General features: G+C 45.0%; 1 protein-coding gene across 1 annotated transcript in view; it reads right to left on the bottom strand.

The window, feature by feature from the left end:
• Positions 1-5,076: 5,076 nt before the first annotated feature.
• LOC124121275 overlaps positions 5,077-19,437 on the bottom strand; it is a 31,449-nt gene continuing 17,088 nt past the window's right edge. The window contains exon 7 of the mRNA XM_048388767.1: positions 5,077-5,812. Within this exon, the coding sequence (XP_048244724.1) occupies positions 5,151-5,812 (662 nt within the window). The 3' untranslated portion in view covers positions 5,077-5,150. The remainder of the gene's footprint in view (positions 5,813-19,437) is intronic.

Consider the following 19,437-nt stretch of genomic DNA (forward strand, 5'->3'; position numbering starts at 1 on the left):
ATGTGAATATAAGTCATGCGTCGCAATGGTAAAGTCCTGAGCTTCTATACACACACACTGTCCAAAACATTTGAAGATGGCAGATGTGTTCCCAGGATCGGTTCTTGATAGTGAATTTTCAGTCCTGATATACGGTCCTTGGTTGTTCCCAGTTGTGTGACCTCGGAGTGTTTAGATTTTCTGACGAATATCGCCACGCCTCCTACACTTCTGGGACCTGGCGGGTGTCTTGGCATAAACGGGGCGTCACCGGTGTAAAAACATTGATATAGCCAGTGGTATGTGATGTGAATGGGGAATAATTGGTGTAGATACGAGATAACTTTATACGAATAGAGACCAGCTTGTGAAAACTTGTTTTATGCTAATATTTCTACTGAATCCGCTATTCACAACTTACGACTTGAATGTTTTCGCGTCATTTAACAAAACTGTGTGTAGACAATACCCTGGATGGTATTGCCAGAATGTCCAAACTAAACCACACACAGACATTACGTAGTAAAACCAATGTTAGCGCGAACTTATCTTTGTAACTGAACGTAACTATTAGTACCTTACTATCACGAAGGACAGTATTAACCTATCCCTGATTAAACAAAGCATTTCATGTTTTAATTCACTGTCCAACTCAGCTTATCATGATGTAACTCAAAAGGATGTTTTCAGTTGTTGAAGGAGAAGCTTTGATAGAGTTCTGCGATGCGCTAAATCCACAGAACAATGTCCCCAGCCATGCGACGATACAAATGATTATATTACAACTATGTTGGTTTTCCCTCATCCAGTGGTCATAATATTTAACAAATGAGAGCAAATATTCAGATATACTGATTATGCAAACACTTATCATTGTAAAGGGAAAATTTAAACTGATATACATGTACCAAGCGGTCATTGTAAATCGAAATGAGTCATGTAAAGTTAAACTCACATCTTAACCCAAATGTCTACGTCCGAACTTTGGAGTCGCCACGCCCTGACCCTCACAACTCACATTGTGCCCCAGTCCTGCATCTGGACGCCATTACCCCGACCCTCACAACTCACATTCTGCCCCGATACTGCATCTGGACGCCACGCCCTGACCCTCACAACTCACATTGTGCTCAAGTCCTGCATCTGGACGCCACGCCCCGACCCTCCCAACTCACATATTGCCCAAGTCCTGCATCTGGACGCCATGCCCTGACCCTCCCAACTCAAATTGTGCCCCAGTACTGCATCTGGACGCCATGCCCCGACCATCACAACTCACATTGTGCCCAAGTCCTGCATCTGGACGCCACGCCCTGACCCTCACAACTCACATTGTGCCCAAGTCCTGCATCTGGACGCCACGCCCTGACCCTCATAACTCACATAGTGCCCCAATACTGCATCTGGCCGCCACTCCCTGACCCGCATAACTCACATTGTGCCCCCACACTGCATCTAGGCGCCACGCACTGACCCTTACAATTCACATAGTGCTCCCACACTGCATCTGGCCGCCACTCCCTGACCCTCATAACTCACATTGTGCTCCCACACTGCATCTAGGCGCCACGCCCTGACCCTTACAATTCACATAGTGCTCCCACACTGCATCTGGACGCCATTTTCCTGACCCTCACAACTCACATAGTGCTCCCACACTGCATCTGGACGCCATTCCCTGACCCTCACAACTCACATAGTGCTCCCACACTGCATCTAGACGCCACGCCCTGACCCTTACAAACCACATAGTGCTCCCACACTGCATCTAGACGCCATTCCCTGACCCTCAAAACTCACATGGTGCTCCCACACTGCATCTGGACGCCATTCCCTGACCCTCACAACTCACATAGTGCTCCCACACTGCATCTAGACGCCACGCCCTGACCCTTACAAACCACATAGTGCTCCCACACTGCATCTAGACGCCATTCCCTGACCCTCACAACTCACATAGTGCCCCCACACTGCATCTGGACGCCATTCCCTGACCCTCACAACTCACATAGTGCTCCCACACTGCATCTAGACGCCACGCCCTGACCCTTACAAACCACATAGTGCTCCCACACTGCATCTAGACGCCATTCCCTGACCCTTACAATTCACATACTGCTCCCACACTGCATCTAGACGCCATTCCCTGACCCTTACAAATCACATAGTGCTCCCACACTGCATCTAGACGCCATTCCCTGACCCTCACAATTCACATAGTGCTCCCACACTGCATCTAGACGCCACGCCCTGACCCTTACAATTCTTATAGTGCTCCCACACTGCATCTAGACGCCACGCCCTGACCCTTACAATTCACATAGTGCTCCCACACTGCATCTAGACGCCACGCCCTGACCCTTACAATTCACATAGTGCTCCCACACTGCATCTAGACGCCATTCCCTGACCCTCACAACTCACATAGCGCAACAAATGTTATACGTGGGATAACACTTTCTGTGTTAAGTACAGGTTCGTCTTATCGTGGAGGCCTGCGTCATTCTGCACATTTTGATTCCTATGCAATGCCCCACCAACAAATCATCCCCGGTTCACGGCAAACACACATGATGTGTACAATATTAGGGGTCCCAATCAAAACAGCACTTCGGCAACGAAACAGGGGGAGTTCCTGAAGTTGCACTTCCACTCCGCAGCTGGTTCGGTGCCCTGCTGCTACAGTGACATGACATGAACAATTGGCAAACACATCTACAAGGATCTTCACGAGTCTGACCCTCATGTGTCTTGTGGAAAGATAAAATTGTCACATGAACAGTCTGTGACGTATGCTGGAGTTTTCCCTTAGTATCACGGCGGGGGTCACTAGAAAGGGGCTTCACACATTGTACCCATGTTTGGAATCGAACACGGGTCTTCGGCGTGACGAGCGAACGCTTTAACCACTAGGCTTGCTATTTATCGATGCACTCAGCAATATTCTAGCTTTATGATAGGGGTCTGTTAATGATCGAGTCTGGATCAGACAATACAGTGATTGTCATCATGAGCATCAATCCACGCAATTGGTACATGCTGACATGCATAAACCAAGTCAGCGAGCCTGACCTCCTGATCCCGTTAGTCGCCTCTTACGACAAGCATAATCGCATGGTACGACTAACGGGATCAGGTGGTCAGGCTCGCAGACGTTGTTGAACCAAATGTGAGAACAGCTTTGCCGCTAATAATCCAGTGACGACGTGCATGCATTGCACACAAGTTGATGGTGATGCCCGTCATCAACATCTAACCGCTCATAACTCGGTATAATTTTGTCAGGAACACAGTAGAAGTAGCGAAACAGTCGTTGTCGACTTAAGGTTAATAAAACTCGACCTTTACAAACGATGCTGTCTAAATCCGTGGAAAATGAAAGTGAAGTGAATTGGTTAAATTTATTCATTAACAGGCACTTTACTAGGTTCATCTGTATACGCAAATGGCGAAGGAGTTTGATATGTATGTACAAGTCCTTCTTAAGCAGTTATACATAAGAATAGATACCTGTGTACATGACTCACATTTAAATCTAAGCTGAGATCTAACAAATAAAGGTATAAACGAATTGATCTTAATTTTCTATGAGAAAGACTGAAAGGTTTATAACCTCGGTATGGAACACGATCCATGCCTTCCGTCAGTTAACAACAGTATATTAAGTATACAACTTTCCAACAGTCAATAAATATAAAACAACTATTGAGTTATTCAACCCTTCAATTCAATTTCAAGTCTGTTCCCATGGAGACAAACGATTTCAACATTAAGAATATAATATTGTAATAAAATCATAGATTTTCGTAGAGCTATAGGTGATGTTTGTTGTTTAACGTCGCACACAGCAATATTCCAGCTACATGACGGCGGTCTGTAAATAAGCGATTCTTGACCAGACAATCTAGTGATTTACAACTCGAGCATCGATCCACGTAATTGGGATCGATGACATGCATCTACCAAGTCAGCAGGCCTGACCACCCGATCCCGTTAGTCGCCTCTCACGACAGCATAGTCGCCGTTCACGGCAAGCATCGGTTGCTGAAGACCTATTCTACCCTGGATCTTCTCAGGTCAGATATGTGCATACATGTTATACAAGCGCTGTGCATTCATAAGTCTTATAAGAAACAGGTGTACAACATTACAGGGTAGTTAACCAATATTTCCACAATAACCAGGGGCGGTGGGGTGGTTCAGTGGTTCAGAGCATTCACTCGTCAGACCACTAACCCTGGTTCGATTCCACAAATGCATGGGTAAGATCTTGGAAGAAAATTTCTGGTGTTCCCTGGTGTGATTTTGCGAAAATATTGTTTCAAGACGCGTAAAACTACACTCGCAGACACATCAGTATTCATTGAAGCATAGTTAAACTATGTTCGGGAGTTTCCTCCGTGGAAGCGAATGCAAGGAAACAAAGTCTCACTCTCACTGTTGCTGCGAAATACCCTAAAGAAATGCTGAAGGCATCTTTAAACATACATTCGATGTTTTTCCTAAATACACGCATTGAATACAACATATTTCATATCAAACAAAAAAGACCTCACTCAATTACCCGTAGTTCAAAATTATCAACGCCAAAGGCTCTAAATACACATAGTGTGGCACTGTTGAGTGGCCCTATTTCCAGTGAGTGAGTGAGTATGGTTTTACGCCGCAATATTCCAGCAATATCACGGAGGAGGGACACAGAAATGGGCGTCATACATTGTACCCATGTGGGGAATCGAACCAAGGTCTTCGGCGTGACGAGCAAAAACATTTACAACTAGGCTACCCCACTGCCCCACTATTTCCAGAACTTCTCCAAATAATCCCTTGTATCAAATATAATTCCCAGTTAATTTATTTACTGAGTATATTTTATTCAGTTTCATAACTATCATTAAAAAAACCCAACTCCTTAACATTCACAATGTGTCATAATCACCAATCTTGTCACCATGACGACAGTGCCTTGACAATCATTGTCACCATCGTGACAGTGCCTTGACAATCATTGTCACCATCACAACAGTGCCTTGACAATCATTGTCACCATGACGACAGTGCCTTGACAATCATTGTCACCATCGTGACAGTGCCTTGACAATCATTGTCACCATCACAACAGTGCCTTGACAATCATTGTCACGATCACGACAGTGCCTTGACAATCATTGTCACCACCACGACAGTGCCTTGACAATCATTGCTTTCTTCTCCTCTGTCATGTTGATGTCGCTGCCCACTACAAGTGTCATGCTGACAGTGAGGCTACGTGAGTTATACGCCCCGAACATCGGCCACAGTGGCTGACTAGAGTCTACATTGTCTAACGTCGATATCACTTTATTCTCCTTCACATCAATGAAGACAATCTTCTTCCTGGCGTCATCATGGACGACACCGTAATGTAGTGTGTGTGATGCCCCTGCTGTGTTGGGGAGAGTGTCAGGCAGACACAGCACACGCTTCCCCTCCTTCCGTGTCATCCTGCATATCCCGTCGTGTGTAGAACAGTGGGCGACGGTCATGCTGTAGGAGCCGGGACTTCCACCCAGCCAATGACCCAGGTCCCTCTGCTCCTCCTGGCACACAACAACCTCCAGGATGAGCCAGCCCTCTGTGAGTGTTTTATCCAGGCTGACCCTAGATTTCATCTCCCAGGACTGGGGACAGCCAGCCCGGGGGAGGGGGGCAGTGCTACATGTGCCACTGTACTTCTTCAGTCTCCCCTCCCTTGCAGGTCTGGTGTCCGACTCCCCGTTGACCAGGTCTTCTTCTGTGTTGATGTGAACCCTGTCGAGATTGACTCTGTCTTTGTCATACTTTAGGTGTAAACCTACAAAATATGAATGCAGTTTACATGCGAACGAAACATGAGACAACTATAGTGACAGTTTCGCGAGATATAATGGTATTTACATGCTTGTAATTGACAGCTAAGTACGCTGTCCTGATATATAAATAGCGTAATATAATCACATTGCAGTTGTACGAAAATAAAACCTTATTTATGATTTGTGTTTACATTGGACTAACTGACAACACTTTAACCCGAATGTAAATGTAGTTCTTAATGGGTCTGGTATATGTTTGTTTGTTTGTTGTTTAATATTGCAGTTTTATGACGGTGGTCTGTAAAAAAATCGATTCAGGGCCAGACAATCCACTGATTGACATCATGAGCATCAATCCACGCAATTGCGATTCGATGACATGCATCAATCAAGTAAGCGAGCCTGACCACCCGATCCCGTAAGTCGCCTCTCACGAGAAGCATAGTCGCCTTTTACGGCAAGCATGGGTTGCTGAAGACCTATTCTTCCCCGAGATCTAGTGAATGGTTCGTAAGTTATTCAATGAATCAGAGCGGTAGACACAAGACATCAACATTCAGTGATCAGACTTCATATAAATCTAAAAAAAAATACCAACTAAAAAAACAGGGATAAACATACACGATAAATATTCAGAGGTCGAATAATCGCAATCACAGGCGTATACCGTCGTATACGAGTCAACGTGGTATAACGAGGGACATGTAGATTTCATGTCAAACAATGAAAAGATCACAGTGTCACGTGACCTGGTGTCGCAATGTCGGGGCTTGTGTACCCACGTGTCTCGGCGGGTTGACGTAGGGAGATAGTAGACAGGCAGCATTTTCAGTACAGGACACAAACCATAACACAATAAACAAGGGACATTCTGTTAATTATGAGGAAGATCACCTCTACACTAAAATGAAAACAATGTCATCACTCCTCGCCATGGGGCACAATAGAATTTTGTTTGTTCATACAGTAGTAAATATTAAGTATAAAAAAGTCACATGAAGCCTCAAGAAGAGATGGTCACTGACGCCGCTTTATGTCATCAGAATATTTATTACATGTGAAATTGATACACACAAAAGGCCACATCTCTAGAAAACATAACTCGGTCTTGATAAGTATATCTTTGGACCCGACTAACGGGACCGGGGATTCAGGCTCCCTGACTTGGTTGATGCATGTCATCGTATCTCCGTTGTGTGGATCGAGGCTCATGATGTCAATCAGTGGATTGTCTGATCCAGACTCGATTCTTTACAGACTGCCGTCACATAGCTGGAATATTGTTGAGTGCAGCGTTAAGCAACAAATAAGCTAACTCCAGTATTTTCTGAGAAAACATGTCTCCATAGCACGCACTGTGCACCAAGTAAAATAACCTGGATCAAGGGCCAGAAGTCTGTAAACAGATAATTTATGGGACCAACTTTCGAACTCAGCCTTGACAAGTTTCCTTTAGATAAGGCTGCAATCTTTCATTCGAGTGACTTCAGAAGTGTCTGTGAAAATTTTTCCCCATTGCACTAAGTATGCACTTAGTTGAACAAAACACGGAGCTTGGGCCATGACTCTCTAAAAGTATTAATGAGTAGACACATTTTCGAACTCAGTCTTTAGACACTTGCAAAGTTTCATTCATATAAGGTCTGTAGTTTCTGAGAAAACGTGTCCCAATTCACGCAGTATGCACAAAGTTGAAAAGCTTGGAGCAAGGGCCATAACTTTGTAAAAAATGAATTTACGGCACCAATTTTTGAAACCATCTGAGGTTATGACCAGTATAATCAGTGTATAAATTTCTTTTCTCTGTCTTAAATGGTTTTTGAGAAACTGTGTCCCCTTTGAGAAGCGTACGGACGGACGGGCTCCGTTCCAATATCCCCCACCCTACCCTTCCTCGTACCAGCTTTACCCCTTCTGAAAACATTGATCCTTATTTTGTATTCGAACCCTCATATGACGAGACAATGTCTTACTCTGCTTGTATTATTTGTCAACATATCAGAAACAACTTAAGTTTTCCAGCATATTATAAGACAAGATAAGATAAGACTTCATTATCCCAAGGGAAATCTGTTTTGCACAGTTGATTAGTCCTAAATATGCAAAAAAGAAAATATATGATATTACAATACTAGTATGTACATAAGAAAATAAGACACTTACTAATATAACCACGAGTAAAAACATGTAGAAAATTATTCGCTCTCAATGTGACGACAATAATTGTTTTTTTAAAGTATATGTATTTATAACACAGCAATAGTAAACTTTAATAAAAGGGATAATAACAGAATAAGATTTGTGTACAGCAAACTGTTCAAAAGTATTAAACATATAATCATTTGAAAGACTAATACTGGCTGGTGTGAATGATTTCCGGGCCCTGTTTGTTTCCAGTGGTATAATATTAAGCGGTCGCGAGAGAGGATTTGCAGTAAAAAATCAATGAAAGAATGTAAATAAAAGCCACAAACCCTTTCCATAATCATAAAAGCAGAGTCCATTGAACGATTTTAAGCAATGTCTGAACTGAGGCTCTTATGAATTATTTGGGTGTGAGATTTGTCTACCCAAGTTAAAAACAAAATAGACATGGACAGTTATAAGGTGCCTGTTTCACATTTTCCTTAAGGGAAGATATATTTCTAAATGTGTGTCAAAGGTGTTTGTGATGATGACAGCAATGCCACTTCCTCAATGATTGTTACTACGATGTATCCTTGGTAACTTGTGCCTGTGCAGTGATTCAGTAGACTGAATGTGTGGGTATATATCCACTTAACGGATGATGTAAACTGAAGATAAAAAAAGATGACATTTGTCTGGTAGCCTAGTGGTTAAAGGGTTCGCTCGTCACGCAGAAGACTCGGGTTCGATTCCAGACATGGGTACAATACAATAAAGCCCATTTCTGGTGTCCCCCGCCGTGATATTGCTGGCATATTGCTAAAAGCGGCGTTAAATCAAGCTCACTCACTCACTCACTCAGTACAGGCACGTTGACGTTGTTTAGAAAGTCCTGCGTGAACCGGGCGGTGTGTGGTCGGGCCTTGTCCTGTTGCAGCAGGACCCCTCCCCCATCGCTTGGTTGATTATGTCGCTGCAGAAATGGCACCACTACTCGCCTCAGGACTTCGTCAACGTACTGTTGTGCATTGAGGTTGCCATGGATAACAACGATTGGTGTCTTCTGGTCGTCACACATTCCGCCCACCACTATAAGACTACGACCTCCATGGGGATGGACATCTTGTATATAGCCAGGAGCCAGCCCTTCCTCCTTACGGCGATAGATACGGACCCTCCCGTCTGCATGGAATAGGTTTAACCTACTCTCATCGGTGAGCAAGACACGTTGCCATTCGTGCCGCAGCCATCGTCGTACACGTCGGGCCCACCGTGGTCTATCTTGGCGATGTTGTGGACCCAACACCATCCCACGGAGCGGTCTGTATGCCCTAATGCCAACAGCAAGCAGTCGTCTTCTCACAGTGTGGGGGCTGACACGGTGGCCATACGCCGTTGCTGCCGATGGCGTGGATGCAAGCTTTGCAGATATACATCTTCTAAGGGCGTGGTTACACGTGGTCTGCTACTCCGAGGCCTGTCGGTGGTGTGGCCAGTCTTGTTGTACTGTGTGATCAGTTTGTTGATGGTCTGACGTGAGCAACCGAGTGTTGCCAACCTGACCTTGTTGAGTCCCCACCATGGCCATACCAATGACCCCCCCTCTCTCTCTCTCTCTCAGTTCTGCATTTAAACGTGGCATCTGTTCGGTGTGTTTTTGATTCATGTGAGTGTGTCGACACTTTCGGTCGACTTTTACACAGGTACCATACAGCAACAAAAAACATGTTTACGTTTTTTTTGGTCGCAACTCGTGCATCGATGGCTGCATGGTTTTGGTACTTTGGAAGCGAGTGTGCTGCGTTTGGGTCAACTGTTTACATCATGTTACAAACATTTGACTGCATGCATTTATAGGGGGTTATTCATCATTTTCTTCTGTGAACTTTCTTTTGATCTTCAGTTTAGGTACTCACAATGCAGGACCATGCGTCTGTCTGCAACCCCTGTCTTCAGCAGATAACTACAGCCTCCAGTTGGGAAACCTGCAAGACAACAACAGCTTAGAGTTGTCCTTGTGAGGAGACTCACATACCGGGTCCCATACTGGGTCACATACCGTGTCATACTGGGTCACATACATCTTCCCGAGGCAAGGGAGTTAACGGACTATATACGTCCAGTTTCCACCCTTGCCGAACTAGGTTGGAATTATGGAGTTATGAAATAACTGTACTAACTACGTCTACGCAAAATCTAATCAAATTACGTAACAACATCAACATCCAGTTCATAAACAAAGCATGTGTACTGTCAACATGCCGTCAACAGAAATATTCCAAATCGTTTCATGTTGTTCAGGTGCTCACGTGATTTGAAGCACTTCGCAAAGTAAGACCCTTTTTATTACAAGAAAGATCTTGGTTATCGATCAAATCGTCTTGATTTGGCGCCGCCATTTTTAAAGCAAATGTAGTGATATGTTAAATCCGATTGGTCAGAAGGAGGCCAGGGACATAGAGGGGATATAACCCGTAAAAGCCGCTGGTGGCGCTACGATCGAGCCAAGAATTTCCAGCTTAGTTCGGCAAGGATGGAAACTGGACTTTTACATTCAGTTAATGCTTTTGCCTCGTGAAGGTGGGTCACATACTGCTGGGTCCTCTTATTTGGAGCGAAAAATATAACTGGTACATTTAGGCCATTGTCTAAAATGTACGTCCTATAGGAGGTAAGACCATTACCAGGAACAGAGCACAGACAGGAAGTGAAAACAGGACCAGTACAAGGAACAGACCACAGACAGGAAGTGAAAACAGGACCAGTACCAGGAACAGACCACAGACAGGAGGTGAAAACAGGAGCAGTATTAGGAACAGACCACAGACAGGAATTGAAAACAGGACCAGTACCAGGAACAGACTACAGACAGGAAGTGAAAACAGGAGCAGTATTAGGAACAGACCACAGACATGAAGTGAAAACAGGGCCAGTACAAGGAACAGACAACAGACAGGAAGTGAAAAAGGGCCAGTAAAAGGAACAGACAACAGACAGGAAGTGAAAACAGGACCAGTACCAGGAACGGATCACAGACAGGAAGTGAAAACAGACAAGTACCAGGAACAGACCACAAACAGGAAGTGAAAACAGGACCAGTACCATGAACAGAATACAGACAGGAAGTGACAACAGGACCAGTACAAGGAACGCACCACAGACAAGAAGTGACAACAGGACCAGTACCAGGAACAGAATACAGACAGTGTACATACCTATCAAGGATGTTTATAGACAATCAATGGCGACCTGGCAGGTTTGATCTTTCTCAGCTAGCATCTACAAATAAGTAAATGGAATAGCTCATAAAATTAATATTAGCAAAATACGATTTTATTATTCATAGTAAGGAAACATGCAAATAGTTGTGTTGACGTTGTAAACTCCTTCAACTTGTGACAGGAACTTCAACAATATCAAGTCTGGACAAGTCAAGCAATAGGGAAATAGGTTTTAGATGTCTCTACGGGTTGCACATGTATGTGGTATTTTAACCAATCCCTTCTCTATCTGACAATTCTGAAGTATCAACAACTATACAATCTCACCATTCTCTCCTCAATGAGTGTGACAAAATGATATACAAACCAATTTCATGTTGTTTGCTTCGGCATTCAGCTTGTCTGTTAGCTGCTGAAGTTGTTCAGTTCTTTCATTGTGTGAAGCAATATTTGACTCCATCTTTGCAAGCTCCTTAAAGTTAAAATATATTTTACCTTTGGGTCGGAGTTGGAGGCTGTACATGAACTCTTATTAATCAAACAGTATCAAGATATTCTTTCAATCATATCATTATTGTGTGACCAAGATACATCAGTTGACTGGACCTGCAAAGTCCTTGTGGTACTATAATTTGATCTGTTCAGTTGTTCTGATATTTACTTCTTAAATAGTTAGACAATATGAATGAAATATATAACAATTGATGGGATGAATGACTGAGGGCCGATGCCTACGTGTATCCCTTTATAATTAGACATACCATTTCGTGTTTCTGTTCCAGGTCCGCCAAATAGTCATCATCAGTTTGTCTTTGCTTGTCTGTAATTGTAGAAGCAAATTGTGAATCCCGAGTGACAGAACAATGCTTAATTAAAATAACACCACGAAACATATCAGATGCATGTCATCAATCCCAATTGCGTGGATCGATGCTCATGATGTCAATCACTGGATAGTCTGGTCCAGACTTGATTATTTACAGACCGCCGTCATATAGCTGAAATATATTGCTGAGTATGGCGTTAAACAACAAACAAACAAACAAAAAAGGAAACACATGAATAAAGTTTAAGCAGAATATAGGCACATATCATCAATAAAGCACAATAACTGTTTTGATATGCATACCATCAGGTGTTCCCCCTTCTGAATCTTCTTTCAAGGTAGTGATATTACCAAATCCAGACATATCTGATTTCAGTTTGGACAAACCATTGGTGTTGAAGAGAGCTTCAGGTATATCATGTGTTTCAGGTGAAGCAGTTTCTCGGCAGGTCCGAGTCATCCCCTCAACAGTGTTCTCCAGCTGCAGGAGGACCGATGTTGAAGCATGGAGAAGACATTTTCGGATATAACCTGAAATGTCGGTGCATCTTGCGTGATGATCTTCACATGAGGTTTCAAAAGCATGTAGAGTTGCCTTTGGTTTCCCTCGTCTGACTTTCAAGATCAATCAGGAGTTCCTTCTCCCTTTGGTCAAGTTGTGATTTTAAAGACCGGAAAGTATGTTCTATTGTCTTCCTCAATGTGTCCTGCGTCCTGTTGGTCAACTGTGTTTCTTGTCTGATACTCTGAAGGTGTGTTTGCTGACGAGACAGTAACGCTGCCAGATCTTTCCCGTGTTGTTCAATCCGCTGTGTAACTCCTTCAGCAGCTTCATCCAGGTGACTAACCTCGTGATCCGCGTGCTCCCCTCTCCTACATTGGCAACAGATACACATGTTGCAGCTTTTGTCAAACAAATCAAGTGGATACCGTTCGTGAATACTGCAATTGGTTTTATTTTCAAGGTTTTGCGGTGTTATATCCCCAAAGTTGTGCACAGCATGATTTCTGAAAAGTTTGACGCTGCTGTGCATGTTCTGGCAGTATTCACAGAGGGACTCTTTACATTCCTGACACCAACACACAGCCTGGTTCCCGTCATCTTCATATGTACAGAGGAGCTCTGTGGGGCGATGTTTGACGGTCAGGTAGAATATTTCCTTCTGTCTGACTGCATCCTTCTGGAGACTTGTGTCTGTGAGGTTGACCTCCCTCTGACATTTGGAGCATGATATCACACCGCCAGCTACAGATGTCACACACTTCTCACACACAGCGTGTAGACAGGACCTTTTAGTGTGAACTCCTGATGACAGACGGAACACTTCGGGAAGGTGTCCATTCTGAAAGACACAAAACAATACTGAGATACATATGTCCATTGTATGTGTGTAAGATCCATAACCATGCGACGTTTGTGGTGTGAAGCATCCACTAGAGTCTCTGAATATGTAGTATTTTTATCAAATTGGCTAAACACATGTTTTTCCGAGACCATCTGTGCAATACAAGGAATAATATTTTAATTATGTGGCCACTTGCTGATCTAAAAGAAAAGTATTTAGTTTCCGTTGGGCTATTCATCCTCACTCTAGTAGACTTGTTTCTCGGTCATTTATAGACAATTTTATTATTGATAAAAATACAAATTGTTACCTTAAATAAAAACATCTACTTTTTAATGAAATTTCTCCTGTCACAATCAACCCAAATCACATATTCATATCAATTCAATATTACACATAATTAAGGCCAGTGAAAAAACATATCGTTTTTCAAAACGAACAGGAAAGGGATTTTAAGATGTTATTGTTTATAAGATTACACATATAAAGCAAATATGAACTTGATTGATAAATGCTTAAGTTTATTTGAATTGAGTGAACAATGAATATGAACAATATCAAGGCGGGTGACACTGGAAAATGGGCTTCACAGATTGTACCGGGTCTTCGGCGTGACGAGCCAACGATTTAACCATTAGGCTACTCCTACGCCCCTTCTCGCACAAGATGACGTCATGTAGGACAAATGACTACATACTCGACGATTTAACACGAACATTTACTACATCAAACATCGCACTATTGTTCTTAGCATATTTGACATATTCTTGATCTACTGTTCTACTTGATAAACTCCTACTCACCAGAAATGCGTACAAGCCAAGTGAGATGAAATTGGGTTAAACGTCGCGTCCAAGATTACTGCACTTATATAGCGACGTGCATGCACGTGTGTGTGTGTGTGTCTGCTTGTACTAGTCCAAACTGATGCCGATGTATAGTGCTAGCACACTGAGATACCATGCCGCAGTTTAACATGACTACCCCACCCAGACCCACTCAGTCCTTGTTTTAGCCCCTTAATGCCGAGCGCCAGACAGGGTAACAACAAGTACCATCTTATAACGTCTTTTGGTATGACACGGCCGGGGATCGAACCCCGGATCTTCCGCTCTCCGTGCGCAGGCTCTACCTCTAGACCACGGAGGCGATGTACAGTTCCAGAAGCCCTCACTATACATGTACATTCAGATACAACATAAACCAATATTCCTGATAAAGCAGCACTAATTCTTTCAGCATGCATTTGTGATCACATTAATAGGATTTTATAAATGATATTCAACTATGTAGTGGCCTCTGTGGTCTTGTGGTAGAGCGTCCGCTCCGGGGGCTTAAGGTCGTGGGTTTCATTACTGTTTCATACCAAAAGGCGTTAAAAACGGTATTTGTTGTTACCCTGCCTGGCGTTCGTCATTAAGGGGCCAAAACATTTAGTTGGCTCGGAGTCAGTATATTGTTCCTAAGTGGGCTATTCGTGTTTAACTGTGGCATGGTATCTCAGTTGGCCAGAACTATAAAATCGGCATTAGTACAAGCACACACAGACACACAGACACACACACACACACACACACACACACACACACACACACACACACACACACACACACACACACACACACACACACACACACACACACACACACACACACACACACACACACACACACACACACACACTCACACACACTCACACACACACACACACACACAGGATAAACAACGACAATTTAAACAGTACACGGGCCATTAATTGCATGCATGCAGTAACCCTACCCTACCAGTGAGAGATCACTATACCTGTACATATAGAAGCAACATTACGCCAGTAAGTGTCATCTTGATAAGCATAACAACTTCATGACTCACGATAACAAAGTGACAAAAATACCTTACTCCTATCTCACACAGTATGTTCAGGTGTTTGTGTTGTGTTGTGTTGTGTTGTGGTGTGGTTATGAAGTGAAATGGTGCGGTGTGTTGTTTGGTGGTGTAGGGTGGTGTGGAGTGAAATGGTCTGGTGTGGTGTGGTGTGGTGTGGAGTGAAATGGTTTAGTGTGGTGTGGTGTGGGGTAGGGTGGGGTGGTCTGGAGTGAAATCGTGCGGTGTGGTGTTGGGTGGTGTGGAGTGAAATGGTGTGGTGTGGTGTGGTGTGGTGTGGGGTAGGGTGGTGTGGTCTGGAGTGAAATCGTGCGGTGTGGTGTGGTGTGAAATGGTGGGGTGGGGTGGTGTGGGGTGGGGTGGGATGGGGTGGGGTGGGGTTTGGGTGGAGTGAAATGAGGTGGTGTGGTGTGGTGTGGGGTGGGGTGGAGTGAAATGGCGTGGTGTAGTGCTATGTGGGGTGGGGTAGGTAGGTGTTAAATGCTGTGGTAAATGGTGTGGTGTGGTGTGGGGTTGTTTGGAGTGAAATGGTGTGTTATGGTGTGGTGTGTGGTGGAGTGAAAGGGATGGTGTGGTGTGATGTGATGTGGTGCGGGACGGAATGACATGGCGGTGTGGTGTGGTGTGGTGTGGTGTGGTGTGGTGCCCTGTGGTGTGGTGTGGTGTGCTGTGGTGTGGGGTGGTTTGGTGTTGAGTGAAAAAGTGTGCTGTTCTGTTGGGTTGTTTTTTGTGTGGTGTGGTTTGGAGTGAAATGATGAGGTGTGGTGTCGTGTGGTGTAGGGTGAGGTGGAGTGAAATGGGATGGTGTTGTGTGGGGTGGGGCCGGGAGGGGTGCGGTGGACTGAAATGGTGTGTTGTTGGGTGGGGTGGGGTGGTGTTGAGTGAAATGGTGTGGTGTGGTGTGTTGTGGTGTGTGTGGTGTGGTGTGGTGTGGTGTGGTGTGGTGTGGTGTGGTGTGGTGTGGTGTGGTGTGGTGTGGTCTGGTGTGGTCTGGTGTGAGTGGAGTGAAATGGGATGGTGTGGTGTTGGGTTGGGTAGGGTGGGGTAGGGTGTGATTGGGTGGGGTGGGGTGAAGTGAAATGGTGTAGTGTGGGATGGGGTGGGGTGGTGTGGTGTTGGATGGGGTCGTGTGGGTTGGAGTTAAATCGGGTGGGGTGGGATGTGTGGAGTGAAAAAGTGTGGTGTGGTGTAGGGTGTGGTGTTTTGGAGGGAAAAGGGGTTGGGCGGTGTGGTGTGGTGTGGTGTGGTGTGGTGTGGTGTGGTGTGGTGTGGTGTGGTGTGGTGTGGTGTGGTGTGGTGTGGTGTGGTGTGGTGTGGTGTGGTGGTGTGGTGTGGTGGTGTGGTGTGGTGTGGTGTGGTGTGGTGTGGTGTGGTGTGGTGTGGTGTGGTGTGGTGTGGTGTGGTGTGGTGAGGTGTGGTGTGTTTGGTGTGGTGTGGTGTGGTGTGGTGTGGTGTGGTGTGGTGTGGTGTGGTGTGGTGTGGTGTGGTGTGGTGTGGTGGTTGGTTGGGGTTGAGTGAAATAGGGTGGTGTGGGGTGGTTTTGAGGGGGTGGGGTAGCTTGCAATGGAGTGGCGAGGGATTGGGTTGGGTGAAATCGAGTGGGATGGGGTAGGGTGTGCATCCCCTGCACCCTCTCCAGATTCGTAAGTGTAAAACGAAAATACGAATGTGTTTCAGTCAGCTTACACTAATATCACGTCTATAACTTGTAGAATAAAGGTACAGGTACAACCTTCAGCATCCTGGTAGTGTCTTGACATATGCATGTACGTTTTGACCTGAATATCAAACAGTTTTCTGTGTGTAGAAGGACAGAGAGAGTGAGAGAGACGAGAGACAACACACCCACCTGGACTGTAGACTTCCATCACTGGTGACACGCAGATCACTTCCGGGCGATAACGTAGGAAAACTCTCTTAATACATGCCTGTTAGAACTGATATAAATATTTTCGTTCACAATAATAAAGACAGTGTCCACTTGTTTTACTTGTGATTACTGTGCATGTATTAACTTGGGGAAAAGGGTACAAAGTTTACAAATGTTTTATCACGTTACATTCCATTAAGATTTTTTATTAATACAACATGGAAATGATGCTCTAATACTGCTTGTGTGAATGTCGCGCTTTTGTGTGTGCACAAAAAGATGTTAAGTTTATAATATTGTATGAGCTATAATTTATAATCCTTTTTGTCCTATAGAGATTACCACAGGTGTGTCTGTCAGATTCCATTCATCTTGGAACTAGCTGTTTCAAAACGTATCTGACGAGTGAAAGCGAGTTGGGGTGTGGTGAAATGGTGTGGTGTGGGGAGGAGTGAAATGGTGTGGTGTGGTGTGGTGTGTGGTGAAATGTTGTGGTGTGGTGTGGTTTGGTGTGGTGTGGTGTGATGTGGGGTGGAGTGGTGTGGTGTGGTGTGGAGTGAAAAGGTGTTGTGTGGGGTGGGATGGTGTGGAGTGAAATAGTGTGGTGTGGTGTGGTGTGGTGTGGTGTGGTGTGGTGTGGTGTGGTGTGGTGTGGTGTGGTGTGGTGTGGTGTGGTGTGGTGTGGTGTGGTGTGGTGTGGTGTGGTGTGGTGTGGTGTGGTGTGGGGTGGTGTAAAATGGGGTGGTGTGGTGTGGGATGGGGTGGGGTTGGGAGGGGTGGTGTGGTGTGGGGTGGGGTGGTGTGGGGCGGAAAGGGGTGGGGTGGGGTGGGGTGGGTTGGGGTGTAGTGAAATGGTGTGGTGTCGGGTGGGGTGAGGTGGAGTGAAAAGGGGAGGCCTGGGATGGTGCGGTCTGGTATTGTGTATTTTGGGTGGTGTGGTGTGTTTTGGTATGGGATGATGTGGGATGGTGTGGAGTGAAATGGTGTGGTGTGGTGGGTGTGGTGTGGTGTTGGGTGTGGTGTGAAGTGGTGTGGGGTCGGGTGGTGTGGAGTGAAATGGTGTGGTGTGGTGTGGTGTGGTGTGGTTTCGGGTGGGGTGGGATGGAGTGAAAAGGGGTGGCGTAAGATGGCGTGGTCTGGTGTGTTTTGGTATGGGATGATGTGGGATGGTGTGAAGTGAAATGGTGTGGTGTGGTGGGTGTGGGGTGGGGTGGTGTGGAGTGAGATGGCGTGGTGTGGTGTGGTGTGGTGTGGTGTGGAGTGAAATGGTGTGGTGTGGTGGGTGTGGGTGTGGGGTGGTTCGGAGTGAGATGGTGTGGTGTGGTGTGGCGTGGTGTGCTGTGCTGTGGAGTGAAATGGTGTGGTGTGCTGGGTGTTTGGTGGGGTGGTGTGGAGTGAGATTGTGTGGTGTGGTGTGGTGTGGGTGGTGTGGATTGAAATGGTGTGGTGTGCTTGGTGTGGGGTGGGGTGGTGTTGAGTGAGATGGTGTGGTGTGGGGTTGTGTGGAGTGGAATGATGTGGTGTGGTGTGGGGTGGGTTGGGGGTGGGGTTGAGGGAAATAGGGTGGTGTGGGGTGGGGTTGAGTGGGGTGAGTTGGATTGAAATGGAGTGGCGTGGGTTGGGGTTGGGTAAAATCGAGTGGGATGGGTTGGGATTCGCCAGTGTAAAAGGAAAATAGGAATGTGTGTCAGTCAGCTTACACTAATATCATGTCTGTATCTTGTAGAATGAAGGTACAGGTACAACCTTCAGCATCCTGGTAGTGTCTTGACATATACATGTACGTTTTGACCTGAATATCAAACAGTTTTCTGTGTGTAGAAGGACAGAGAGACGAGAGACAACACACCCACCTGGACTGTAGACTTCCATCACTGTTGACACGAAGGTCACTTCCGGGCGATAACGTAGGAAAACCCACTTATTACAAGCGTGTTAGAACTGATATAAATATTTACGTTGACAATAATAATGACAGTGTCCATTTGTTTTACTTGTGATTGCTGTGCATGTATTAACGTGGTGAAAATGTACAAAGTTTACAAAAGTTTTATCACCTTACATTCCATTAAGATTTTTTATTAATACAACATGGAAATGATACTCATATTATGTTTATGTGAATGTCGCGCTTTTGAGTGCACAAAAAGATGTTAAATTTATAATATTTTATGAGCTATAATTTATGATCCTTTTTGTCCTGGAACTTTTTGTTTCAAAACATATCTAACGAGTGAAAGCGAGTTGGGGTGTTGTGAAATGCTGTGATGTGGGGAGGAGTGAAATGGTGTGGTGTGGTGTGGTGTGGTGTGGTGTGGTGTGGTGTCTTGTGGTAAGGGATGGTGTAGAGTGA

The sequence above is a fragment of the Haliotis rufescens genome, unplaced genomic scaffold (genome assembly GCF_023055435.1).
Source record: "Haliotis rufescens isolate VD_foot unplaced genomic scaffold, xgHalRufe1.0.p SCAF_79, whole genome shotgun sequence".
In the NCBI taxonomy this organism is placed as follows: domain Eukaryota; kingdom Metazoa; phylum Mollusca; class Gastropoda; order Lepetellida; family Haliotidae; genus Haliotis; species Haliotis rufescens.